Below are 13,099 nucleotides of genomic sequence, written 5' to 3' on the forward strand. Positions count from 1 at the left end.
TTGTGTGACAAGTATATGACCAGTCCCCCTTTATATATGACATAGAAGCACACACATGCTTTTGAGATACATGTAGCTGCAAGTTTGGCCTTTACCAAAATACATACAAAAGGTTTGATCCAGGGCTGTCCTTCTGTAAGCTGAAAGGCATTTCCTGAGTCAGTGCAACAGCTTTATGTTAGAAACAGAGCTAAAACCCAGCAGTGTGCTTCTTTTAGTACAAAGCGGCGTATGATTCTGTTGCAGGAGGTCTGCTAGCTCAAGCCATAGCACGTTCTCAAGAGAAACGGTCTTGCTCAGTGTCTCAAGACCAAATTTGTGCTCTGCAAAATCTTCTACTTGCTCTTGTGCAAGTGATCATAACGGAGCCAACACCGTATTTCTGGATCCCGCACACTGTTACAAAATAAAATTCTGTGATTTAAAAAGCAAAAGGGTTCTTGCTCAGTGGTAGAGCCCATGCTTCTCCATGCAAAGTCTCCCTGGTTCATTCCCTGCCATCTCTTCGTGGAACAGACTCCTGTTTGAAACCCTGGAGATTTGCTTCTGGTCAGCATAGTTGAAACAAAGCTAAATGGAGGAATAGCCCGACTTGATATAAGGCAGCATTTGGTATTTCTGTACCATGCTCCACCTGTGCTTTGGAATTACGACATGTGCATACACATGCAACACATCTCAGCACCACCCATTCCACCTTAACTCGGTCTTAGGAATGATTTGAAGAAAACATTTTGAAGTACTTGGCAATCCCTTTTTCTTACCGCCCTGAACAGTTTGGTGTCATCAGTAAACGTGGCCACTTCAGCACTCATTTATAAACAAGTAGGAAAGCTCAGGTCCAAATAATGGTCCTTGACAGAAGCTCCTTCATACATCCCTCTGCTGAACGTCTGGGAAACCTTTCTGGAACAGCAGGCTAGATTTTCATCACCCTATAGGGCAACTTTGGCAGATGGGTGGGGTTGTAGTTCAGTAAAAGCTAGAGGGACACATATTAGCCATTCTTCTAACATCAGAACGGATTTTTCTTCATTCACCCCCTTTCTGTTTCTGAGCAGAAGACACCAATGAAGATATGAGAAAGGCCCTCACATTTGCTGCTACATTATAAATACTTCCCAACCCCAGCAAAATCCTGGGTTGAGGATTTTACCTAGTGGTACAGCTTATTATGTTCCTATTTGCCTTTGTATCAGAAAGGCACCTGGGCAATTCGGTTGGCAGTAAATATTGCTGCAAACATTCCTGAGTTCATGGTCTTTCCAACAAGTGGCTCTTGTCCAGGTTTGTTAATTGTCTTACTTTAAATGTTGTGAGGATCCTATGCCCTTTTAAAATGTTTTTTTTTGGGGGGGTTATTGGGTTGTTTTTATTTTGATTATGTATTTTGTGGTTATATATTTTGATTTTTTTCTGTGAACTGCCCTGAGACCTCTGGGTATAGAGCAGTATATAAATTCAATAGTAAAGTAAAGGTAAAGGGATCCCTGACCATTAGGTCCAGTCGTGGCCGACTCTAGGGTTGCGGCGCTCATCTTGCTTTATTGGCCGAGGGAGCCGGCGTACAGCTTCCGGGTCATGTGGCCAGCATGACTAAGCCGCTTCTGGCGAACCAGAGCAGCGCACGGAAACGCCGTTTACCTTCCCTCTGGAGCGGTACCTATTTATCTACTTGCACTTTGACGTGCTTTCGAACTGCTAGGTTGGCAGGAGCAGGGACCGAGCAACGGGAGCTCACCCCGTCACAGGGATTTGAACCACCGACCTTCCGATCGGCAAGTCCGAGGCTCAGTGGTTTAACCCACAGTGCCACCCAATAGTATGTGCTATTCAATATGTACCTAGCCATGATAACAACATGTCCCTACCAAATATATAGAAAGCAGATTAGGGCTGTGTGTGTGTGTGTGTGTGTGTGTGTGTGTGTGTGTCCAAGTACAGTACTGGTGAGCAAAAACAGCCAAGCTGAATCTTTCCCTCTACACTGACCTCTCCAAAGTTAGTTCCTCTGTGGGCGATTGCTTCATGTCACAGAGACTCACAGGAGGAAAATTATTGGTGAAGTGCAATTTTGTAATGGAAATTGGAGATGGTAAAGAGTTTAGGTCCTTCCTCCCATGCTCATTGCACACATGCTATACTTTAAAATCTCTCTTCCCCACATCCTCCCTGTGCTCAACAACAACCCAATTCTGATGCCCAGGTCTATTTCCGTCATTTCCACCCTGTCTGCCAGTTTGGACCACTTTAGAAGTCGCCACAGTTTTGTAATGTAGTGGTTAATAGGCAGATTTTATCCTTCAGAGGACCTTCTGAGTTATTCCTGTGGTAAGTGATGCCACGCGAGCCGAACATGCGCTCATCGAACTTCATCTGAGGTGTAAAATTCTTTTAGATTTAATTATCCATTGTTGTTTTAATATAGAAGTGGCGAGTTCACATGCAATTACGCTTGGCTCACAGAAGCCATTCACCAATTCAAATTAAAAAGTCTTGAAACAGCAGAGTAATTATACCGTAATTGCACACTGAGCACAGAGAAAATGAAGAGAGCCTAATTCTTTGTATTTATAACATAACAACCTATGTGGAAAAAAAGACATTAGCATAAAGGGAGCCATAACTCGCCAAGTATGAACAAATTAATTCAAATAAATATTTAGGGTGTTATATCCTTTTCTATCTGTAGTACTGAACAACAGCAAAAGTTAATTTTCAGATGTATTAATAATTAATTGAAAAGTTGATTGGAATTGATTGGAACACATTTGGAATGTTACTGTTCTCCTAGGATGTTTAAGATCGGCTTGGTGCCGCTCTCAAATTCTGTTTTTCTATTTTTATATATATATAAAACCTGGCACAGGACTCTACCTTCCAGCTGCTCCGTTGCAAACCTTACACTCTTTCCAAAAAGGGAAGCTTCCTGTAAATAACATGGATGGATATTAGCTAAAATTTAACTGCATTTTTATGAAATTGACTTCCACATCTGAACAGTAATGTGTAAGTGGATAGATGCCATTAACACTAATGGCTGGTGTGTGCTTCCCTTGTATTGGGATTTATATTCTCAGATAGTGGCAAATTTGAACTATTCCAAGTATTACTCAGAGTAACGGCGTGTGACCTACAAGCATAAAATTAAGAAGGAGAAGGAGAAAGGACAGGTGGAGCAGCAGGAGTGCTGGCAACAGAAAGCTATTAGAGGCTCCAGTGAAACAACAATAGTAATGATAATGGTGATAATAACAATAAGCAAACTAAAATAAAATGCACCCAGTGAAGCATGAATTCGTCTTCTAAATAAACAGGGATGGTGCTATAGATATATATATATTTATGATCATGCACAATGCATGGCTACGTTGTGCAGCTGCACATGAATTATTTTGCTGGCACATTCTGAAGATGGAATTGAGAATTATTCTGCCTGCTAGGATACTAACATGCTATGTGAGTTGTATGACACATCCTTAACTGCAAAGTGGAGGAGTCTCTTTTCGAACTGGACTGTTTTATGGGCTTTTGCAGAGTCACCAAAGGATGATAAAAGCCTAAGGATGATGCCAAATTTGACATTTCAGATTTCAGTTTGTTGACCCTGCCCTTGCTAACCTCAAGCTGTTAGGTAAAGAAGGAGAAAATATTCACCCAGTCTTGCAAAGGACCGTGTTACATTTCTTTTGGCTGCATAGAAAGGATGATCCTGTGCAGGCATCATGGTTTGGAAGAGAGTTCAAGCTCCTGTCTGAAGTGCAAATGATAATTGCCTAGCCATAGCTATGGTGAAGCATCAGAACAACACAGAAAACAAAGGTGTTGATTAATTTGTGTCAGTTCAGCCAGTTTCACTGGTAGGGTTAAAAAATAATGAATGCATTGATAATTCTAAACCCCACATCTCAACAGTAGTTTTCAAAGTGTCTCCCAAGGATGAAATGTTGTTGTTGTTTAGTTGTGCCCCACTCTTCGTGACCCCATGGACCAGAGCACACCAGGCATTCCTGTCCTCCACTGCCTCCCGCAGATCAACTTATCTCCAGAGTTGATAAAAGACTCGTATGCAGATGCTTTTGCTGAAGGCAAAGGAATGTTTCATCATTAAGGAGCAAGGCCCTTCAAAATCAGATGTATCTCTTGATGAACTGTTACCATGGTCAGTCCAGTGAGTCAGCCCACCAGAGAAAGGAGTGCATTGTTTAATGAAGTTTTAATACAAAAAAAGCAACATGATTATTAATTGCATCCACTGATGCAGCAGAAAGACTCCTTAAAGATGTTCTCTTTGATATGACAGTGATCTTGTTTTCTTTCCTCTTCATGTTTTAAATGCAAGTCAGGCATAGGGAAAAAATCCAATTACTGTGAAATTTTCTGTCTTATGCATTCTTTCTATGTGATCCTTTTATTTTTATGTTGGCTCGGATGAAAGTGCTCCAGTGAAGTTTTGAGAGCTCCTTTATGTACAAGGGATTGGAGGATGAATATATCTTGTGTACAGAAATGTCCCATCCCCCGCCTCCAGTGTTGCCGCTTCTGTCTCCCACCAAATTATTTCTGCTTTTTGACTTGAGTTTGAGACAGGAAAGATTGAGAAGTACATTTTGAAAATTGCTCGAATTCTCAGCAATAGGCTTGTTTCCAAAGCAGAATTGGTTTAATTCATTCTTTCTGTGGTTGCTGCTGCTGCTATTTTTTAAAAGCACTCCTGAAAACTTTTCTGAAGTTATGGCTCCAACCAAGAGGTGAAAATCCCCACAAGAACTTTCTTTTTAAAAGTATGCTCAAGTTCTCCCAAAACAAGATCCTTTTCTGGTTTTGGTAGAATCTCAGCAATGGCCTTTAAAGTAGCAACATGAGTTCATTATTTGGGGAGGGGAACAACTTTGCGCAAATGCTGGTCAGGGACTGTTATTTAGGTGTCTATGATGACAGTCCTAATATATTCTTTAAGGAGTATTATGTACTTTTCATTATTTAGCATTATCTGCAAACTAATATTTAGGCTTTCTATGTGTTCTGCTTAAAAAAAAAAGGCTCAAATTTGTTTTACAGCCAGAGTCCTTCAGTTTTAGACAGAAATGTTCCAGCTACTACCATGTTGTAGAGAGCCACTTGGATTGACTATCTCACAAATTGCTTTTAAACTCCTATAGGATCTACCTTCCTATAGCTTAATACTTTTTCTTTTTCTTTTTTTAAGTCTAACCCTTTTACTTTTTCATCACTACGATTTAATTCCAACTTGGTTTTTTAGCCATCTTTTATCACACATCCAGGCACCGGATGAATAGAGACTTGTTTCAAACAAATGTGTTATTAAAGTTTATTACATTTGTTATTTACTACATGTGACAGAATGAAATGCAGTAGTACATGTACACATATACATTGGTCATTGTAGTGGTTCTAGGGGTTGCTCGTGCGTAAGTCGTCGCCACACCTGGCTGAGTTACCTGGGTGAACCCTATTCTGTCCGAACAGCCACTCACCTGTGGCTGTCTCAGTCGCTGGCAGAATCCGTCAGTGGGCGTTTCTTGAACTTCTTCCAGCAAAGAAGCTCTTTGACGCCTAGTCTCCGCCTACTCTCCCTGCGCGGAAGCCTTCTGCGCAGGGAGGGTGTGGGCAGCGGAGGACCCGTGCTCTCCCCGCTGGTCTCCGGCGAGGAGTCATGGAGCCACCTCACCGATTCCCCCATCTGCCCCCCTTCTCCCCTGGTGCTACGCTGATTTCCCTCCCCCAAAGATGGGCTGCTTCTCTCCCTCCTGGGACGCTCTCCGTAATCCCTCTGGAGCCCTCCCTCTCCCTCTGGCTCTGATGGCAGTTCCCTGACAGTCATCTAACAATATTTGGCTTTATATTTGCTTAAATCTGTCACAGTTACTTTGTAAGACTTTTCCTCAAAGGAGAGAGCCCTGGTTTTCACCCTGTGTAAAGCTAATAGTCAATTTAGCTTTTGTTCCCCTCCAAAGTTCACTTAGAGGCACTGCTGCTATCTTCCTGATAGATTTGCCTCAGCTGCTCTCTTAAGTTCTTCCTTCTGGTCAGATATTTGAAGACCAGGACTCTTCCACAAAGATGCCATAGTGGCCTTCCCTGGAGTCGTCCTGCAGCCAACTTCCCGCTGCTACCACTTTACCCAGACGTAATCTTCTGTTGGCTGGCTTCTCTCGACTTATGCCTCCTCTGATTCCCAGGCTTACCTTCTGCCTCTTCCCAGTCCCTTAACTGACTGACCGACTGACCCCCCAAACAGTGGACCTGCCCTAATTTTCATCCCTGGGAGAACTCTCCCAGCAAACATCCCCTTGGAAATCTGAATCCTTATTGGCCTATAACTAAGGGCCGATGGTTTTGAATAAGTAGCCACTATCACAACCGATCCTTTTCATTTCTCCTGGCCAATATAAAATATAGATGCTGCTGTTAACTGTCATAAACACCTCTTTTGAAACTAACTGCATAGCCACACCTGGGCAGAGAACTGAAGCACCATATACTGTATTGCAGGGGTGGCAAACTCCCAAGAGACTGCGATCTACTCACAGAGTTAAAAACTGGCAGTGATCTACCCCCTTTGTGGGGGTTCAGGTCAAAGTTGTTGAGCTTCTTTTAAGGAGGGGGGAAAGCCACATTTTTTGGGGGGGTGCAGGAAAAAATGTTTAGCCATTTTTAGGGGAGCCAAACTTGTTGGGCTTCTTTGTGGGGAGCCAGTGATCTACCACAGAAGTCCAGTGATCTACCGGTAGATCACAATCTACCTGTTGGACGTGCCTGCTGTATTGTATCTCATCCTGACTTCAGTCAGAAGTGAACGGTCCATTCCCCCTCACTATGTAACCCATTCCCCCACAGGATGGAATACAGTCATACCTTGGATCCCAAACGCCTTGGTACTCAGAAGTTTTGGCTACTGAATGCTGCAAACCCGGAAGTGAGTCTTCCGCTTTGCGAACGTTCTTTGGAACCCAAACGTCTGATGGGGCTTCTGTGGCTTCCTGCAGCCAATCCGAAGCCACGCTTTGGTTTCCGAACGTTTTGGAAGTCGAACGGACTTCCGGAACAGATTCCATTCGACTTCCAAGATACGACTGTACTGTGTGTGACTGGGGAATACCAGATCTCACCACAAGTGGGTGTACTCAAATGGAGATCTTGTGACTTTCCCTTGTTGGTACGGAACAGTCAGGTCTCGGTCTAGCTCAAAGCCACATTTCCTTTTTAACAGTTGAGGTAACCTGTTTTTTTCATTCATTTCCATTCCAGCTTAAGCTTGGTTACAATAGGATCCAGGCAAGTAGTACATTTTGTCACACACAAACTTAATTGCAGTTCTATTGCTATGTGCATGTTTAGAAATGCCTTCTCCACAGAGGGGCTTAGTAAACGGATTTGTGCCATTATAAACCTAATGTTCAACATCCCTCAATATGATATTTTCTTCTCTTTATATTCTTTTGTTTTTACAGGTAACTCGATAGCAAAAGACAAATCAGATCACACTCGAGGCTGATAACATTAAATACTGCCAAGTAGGAAGTTTTAATATCCAACTTAACAATCCTCGAGGTCAGGCTTGAGACTGCTGGGGCATACTAATTATTTCAAAGAGAACATTCGCTGTAATCAGCAGCCACTTGAGATCAAAATGGCTGGAAAGTCACACACACAAGATTTCGACGGAGTGAACTGTGTACATTTGTAAAAATAGCAAAAACATGAAGGGATATACGGCCGAAGAAGTGATGCTTAGAGGGCGCCGAAGAAATAGCAATCCTTTGGATCCTTGCATTGAGACTTGTGACGTTTCACCTCGATGAAAGCAGTATACTTTGAAATGTACCGATCCATTTCCTCTGGAACTTTCCTGGTCCTCCATGCAAATTATTGGTGGGACTGTGCACTGCTGTAATCAAACCACTGTTCCAGAAATTGTCCTCTGACACAGCACAGTTTTAGACACGTTTAATTTGTATTCTAATCCTGAAGCTCCAAGGCTACATATTTCAACACGTCGAAGTTGCTTTTCTTATAGGAATGGAAATATTATATATCCATCGTTAATCATTATTGTTGGCAAGTAGTAGTTATCTGAATACGTCACCCATATACGAATGTATCATTAGTCAGACATGTTTCCCTATGACTAACCAACTACTGCAATTCCTTTCGGACACATAAAGGGTGATCGAGACAGAATGTTCAAGCCCTTCCAATAACATGCTATTAAAATAATCAGTTCCGTATAATTTCAAGAAGATGGGTGGTTTTTTGCATACACTTTGGTTTATTATCATTAGGTCCTACAAAGATTATGGTAAAGAATAAATGGCGCTAGCTAGTCCCTTCATGAAAATAGACGGGTGCATGTTAATTTTTCCATTCTGAGGTTCAGTGGTATTCATTCAGATACGTTTTTTAGGTTTTTGGTTTTTGTTGCTTGAAAACAAATATTACTATCTGGATGCTTAAGTAGATGTCTGTTTCTTGATAGGACGAAATAGGTTTCTTCAAATCTGGAATCCATTGAAGATTTCCTTGGCCACTCCAGGTACATTGAGTTCATTCTGTAGTTATTTTGTTAAACCAGAAGTTCTTTTCTATCTCCTATTTCAGTATCTATTTTTTAATCTTGGTGATCTACTGTTTCATGAAAAATCTTAATGTTTAAATGCCTTAAGCAGCTGTAAACTTTTTTTTCTAAGTTATTACAGAATGTATAATTTTATATTCCATTTAATATATTTACCATGCTATGTGGAAATATGAAGACAGAACGAATGGTTTCTTTTGCATTCCATACTGATGTTGCAAGTTAGTCTTAGAGAAGGAAAAGAGAAGGCAAATTTTTACTCCATTTGTTTTGGGAGGTAATATGAAAACTACACAAACTCAATCCTAACAGAAAGAGTTATGCCCAGAACCTCAAGTTGTTTCAAGTGGTTACTAATATTTGTGGGGAAAGGGAACTCTTTCCCATTGTAACAAATATTTGGCGTGGCTAATTAGAAATAAATTGGGTTCTATGATGAATGAACACCCTGAGGTACTTTTTCCTGTCATGTGATACAAGATTGTTCCACAACAATTTCATTACCTCTGTTGTATTATGGCACTGGATGAAAGAAAACGAATGATAGCTGAAAATCAATCTGAAATGTATAGTATATAATTCTGCTACAGAGTAATCCAAATTTTTGCAGAAGGGGTATTCTTGTTTATTAAATTTTAATTAGGATAAATTGATTGTAGCATCAGTTAGCAGTCTTGATATTTTAACAGGATTAATATTGTATGGATTCGTTTTTTAAAGGTATGTGTAACGGAGAAACACAGAATTCAAAAAATATGATTAATTCCTTTGCTTGGGATAGTAAAAAGTATAAATGTGTAATTTTGTAGCAGTTATGAGTTTGGCTTTAATTTAGCCAAAAAATCTACAACATGCTTCTCAACATTTTTCCCCTTTTGTGTTTATTCTTAAAACCAACACTGAAAATATTGTATTATATACAAGTGTAAGACATGCATATCTATAGGTGAAAAATAAATGGATTTTCGAATATACTGAACTGAGTTTCTGCAGTGGGTTAATGTTGTGATAACTGATAACCGGTGAATAAATTTGTGCTATAAAACGAACATCTCAGAATGCATATGCAGTTGGAAGCTCTTTTATATATATTTAAAAGCCTCTTTAAAAATAGATAAGGGACATTTCAAGATACAGACTCCAGTCTAGGAATTCCTGTTCCCTTCTTTGCCCTCTTCCTTTTATGCCTTGCTGAGCACGTCACCTTGTTTTTCTTTCTGGTTATCATTTCAGCAAACAGAGGTAGTAACTTTGGTGGCGGAGGATAACTATAATGCTTTTAACATTAGTGGGGCATGAATGTTCCTTTGGCATCAGAGGCTCCCCTTCAGTTAACACAGTTTCAGTGGCAAGAAGGGGGGGGGAATAGTCCTTGGGGTTGAACTGGGTGAAGAGAGAGTTGTTCTGTCCAAATAAAATTAACTGATACCTGTTCAACAAGCTAAAAATAGAGCCTGTGCAGCCGCTGAATTCTTTCTTGGATTGGCTCCGGGTTCCTTCACTCTGTGAAGCAATGGCATCCATCAGTAGAGGGAGGAGCAAGGGGGAAGACATGAACAATAAATATCAGATTCCCAACTTTTTTTTTTTTAAGAATATGTATCTAGCATTCTTAGAACCAGAAATAAAAGGCAACATGTAGAAGTAATATTCTAAATAAAAAATGGTGATGAATTAGCCTGTACTCTCCTGGTGTCAGGGACTGGGCAGAGGGGAAAGGGTGGAGACCGCCTCCCCAGCCTGACCCTTGCAGAGAAGGAGGAGACAGTTCAGAATTACATCAGGGGTTTGAGGGAGGTCACAGCTCAGAGGAAGATGAGGGGGAAAGCTGGGAAATAATGGGAGAGGAGGGAGAAGAAGCTCCAGAGGGGTGACAGCTGACAGACACAGTGTCTTTAGAAAGCATTCCAGACCTCCCCTCTCCCAAAATCCGGTGGGCATTGGAAGTAGGAGAGCAGAGAGCCCAGAGGCAAAGGGCACTTCTCAGCACCCATAGTGATGACGCATGAAGAGGAGAGAGGGAGGGGGTGGAGATTCACTCGGGGCAACGTCACTACTTGAAGAGGCTGCATTTCTAAGCCTCTCTCTGTGAATATTGAATAAAAGACATTGGTAAGAACTTTCCTTGTCTTATCTGTTGCTGGCAACCTACCGTGGGGGTTGGATCCTCTGACGCCTGACGCCTGGAGTGCCCGCCACTCCAAAAGGAATTGCTGTGTACATGCAGCTGAGAACATTTATCTTAGCCCTTAGGGAAGAAAATAAAACCTTTGTTTTTTGTGTAAGTGTTGGGAAAGATTGAGGGCACAAGGAGAAGGGGAGGACAGAGGATGAGATGGTTGGACAGTGTTCTCGAAGCTATCAACATGAGTTTGACCAAACTGCGGGAGGCAGTGGAAGACAGGAGTGCCTGGCGTTCTGTGGTCCATGGGGTCACGAACAGTCGGACACGACTAAACAACTAAACAACAACAACAAGGTCCAGGTTTCATTATTTAGCAATATTTTAAGGTCTTAGGAAGTTGCTGTCTACTGAGTTCATCTAGTTCAGTGATGGCCAAACTTGGTACTCATTTTAGCTAACATGGCTAACTCATCTTAGCTAACTTGGTACTCATCTTAGCTTGGTACTCATCATCCCTAGCTAACAGGACCAGTGGTCAGGGATGATGGGAATTGCAGTCCCAAAACAGCTGGAGGGCCACGTTTGGCCATCACTGATCTAGTTGGTCTGCACTAAACTGGCAGTGGCTATCCCAAGGTTTCAGCTATTTGAATAGGATGCCCACCTTTACAGTAGTTCTGCTTCCGGTTTCCTGCTGTGACCTAAGATGAGTATCTATTGTTCTGCTCATCCATTTGATTTACACCTGAATGATCCCAATGCATCTACAAGTCAAAGACACAAGGTCTTTTGCAGCCAGTTATTTAGTACCATGGTTGTTACACCTCTGCTCTCCATTGATTCCTGTCACACCTGCCCAGTACATAACGTAAAAGTCAAAAAGGCAGTTACTGCACTGGCAGCTCTTTGGTTATGCCAACACAGTTGTGACCCAAAGTGCAGGCTTCACCAAGAGTATCATGGTAACAACATTTTGCTTGGTGCACTTCCATAAAGTCACCTGGAGCGATGTGGTCAGCAGAAAGCCTTTCTCCAGTGTGCCTACTCATTGATTATTAGACCTTAGTTCTGGATCCCATAGGTGGAAGGAATACATCTGCATTGTGGCAAGTTGTTTACATCAGATGGTCTGCTGGCCCTGCCTTGACTTCCAAATAATTTGATATTATTGTCGTTATCTCTCCCTGTTGATTGACTCTTCTATCTTTCATGTCTAGAATCACAGCACATCCACTGCAAGCCAAGATAGTGGCAAATAGGACATGCTTTTGATTTTTCAGTGCAAATGTCATCCTAATCTTTTTGTCGTTGCTGTTTGTTTTCTTGCTGATAGTTAAATCGACTGAGCTGTGCACTGAGAAGATGACACAGCTGAACAATCTGATGGAATTAAATAGTTTCTCATAATTTCTATGCTGTTAAGTGGCACAAAGAGCATTACCTAATCACTGCTTGTCAGCCTTTGCTGTTTAATTCCCATCCTAGAGATCTTTCATGTTTACTCTTCTGTGCCACTGGAAAATGCTCCCAGATGATATATTTTAAACATTTAAATACTTGATCGTACAAACCTGTCTGCTCCCACTGCACAGTCTGTCAATGTAAAGACTTAGTAAAAATTTCAACTGTGAACTCTGTTTGTGCCACCATCATAAATAAATACCTTATGCTGTAAATAAAAAAAACTAGACTTTCTGCCACATCAGTCTCTTCTAATGAAGACATTGCTAATTTGAAAGAAACCTACTAACTGCCAATAAAAATATACCAGTACTCATCTCGTCTCTCTGTTTCTCTTAGAGAAACAAGGGATGGTGAGAGTTAATGTTATACTTACATTAGCAGAGTTTAACCCAGATTCAAGTCTTTGCTCAGCTATGAAGCAGTAGACTACATGGCCTTGGGGCATGTCACTATGTTCCTGCCTTACATACCCCACAATGTTACAAAGAAAATATGAAGGAGATGGAACTGTGTATTATTATTATTATTATTATTATTATTATTATTAATTGATTTTATATATTGCCCTATACCCAGAGGTCTCAGGGCGGTTCACAGAATAAAATCAAAATATAAAACCACAAAATACATAAAATAAAAACAACAACAACCCAATAACCACACATTTCAAAATGATGACACGGGTGACATGCTATCCTTTGGATGAAGAAGGAATACAAGTACCATACACAAATAACTATTTGTTATGACAGGCACAGCCAACACCCACTTGGAGTGGAAGACAAATTTTGCCCCCAAACACACACTCACTCTCTCTTTCTCTCTCTCTCTCACACACACACAAACACAAACACAAACACAAATCCTGATTTATCTACAATGAGGAACCTTCTCTTTCTTGGGATCCAATT

General features: G+C 41.2%; 1 protein-coding gene and 1 long non-coding RNA gene across 5 annotated transcripts in view; one reads left to right on the plus strand and one right to left on the minus strand.

The window, feature by feature from the left end:
* TAFA2 (TAFA chemokine like family member 2) overlaps positions 1–9,578 on the plus strand; it is a 152,812-nt gene extending 143,234 nt beyond the window's left edge. For all 4 annotated transcript variants that reach the window (XR_014160520.1, XR_014160521.1, XR_014160522.1 and 1 more), the window contains one exon: positions 7,476–9,578. Coding sequence is in view for 1 of the 4 variants with exons in the window: in XM_081878151.1 (XP_081734277.1) it covers positions 7,476–7,487 (12 nt within the window). In the remaining 3 variants the exon portion in view is untranslated. The remainder of the gene's footprint in view (positions 1–7,475) is intronic.
* LOC309350930 lies at positions 8,038–12,826 on the minus strand. The gene is made up of 2 exons (XR_014160609.1): positions 10,752–12,826; positions 8,038–10,102 (listed from the first exon to the last, which is right to left on the minus strand). It is a non-coding gene; the product is annotated as an uncharacterized lncRNA (long non-coding RNA).
* Between the last annotated feature and the right edge of the window lie 273 nt (positions 12,827–13,099).

The sequence above is a fragment of the Podarcis erhardii genome, assembly GCF_964252035.2.
Source record: "Podarcis erhardii genome assembly, chromosome: 10".
Lineage (NCBI taxonomy): Eukaryota > Metazoa > Chordata > Lepidosauria > Squamata > Lacertidae > Podarcis > Podarcis erhardii.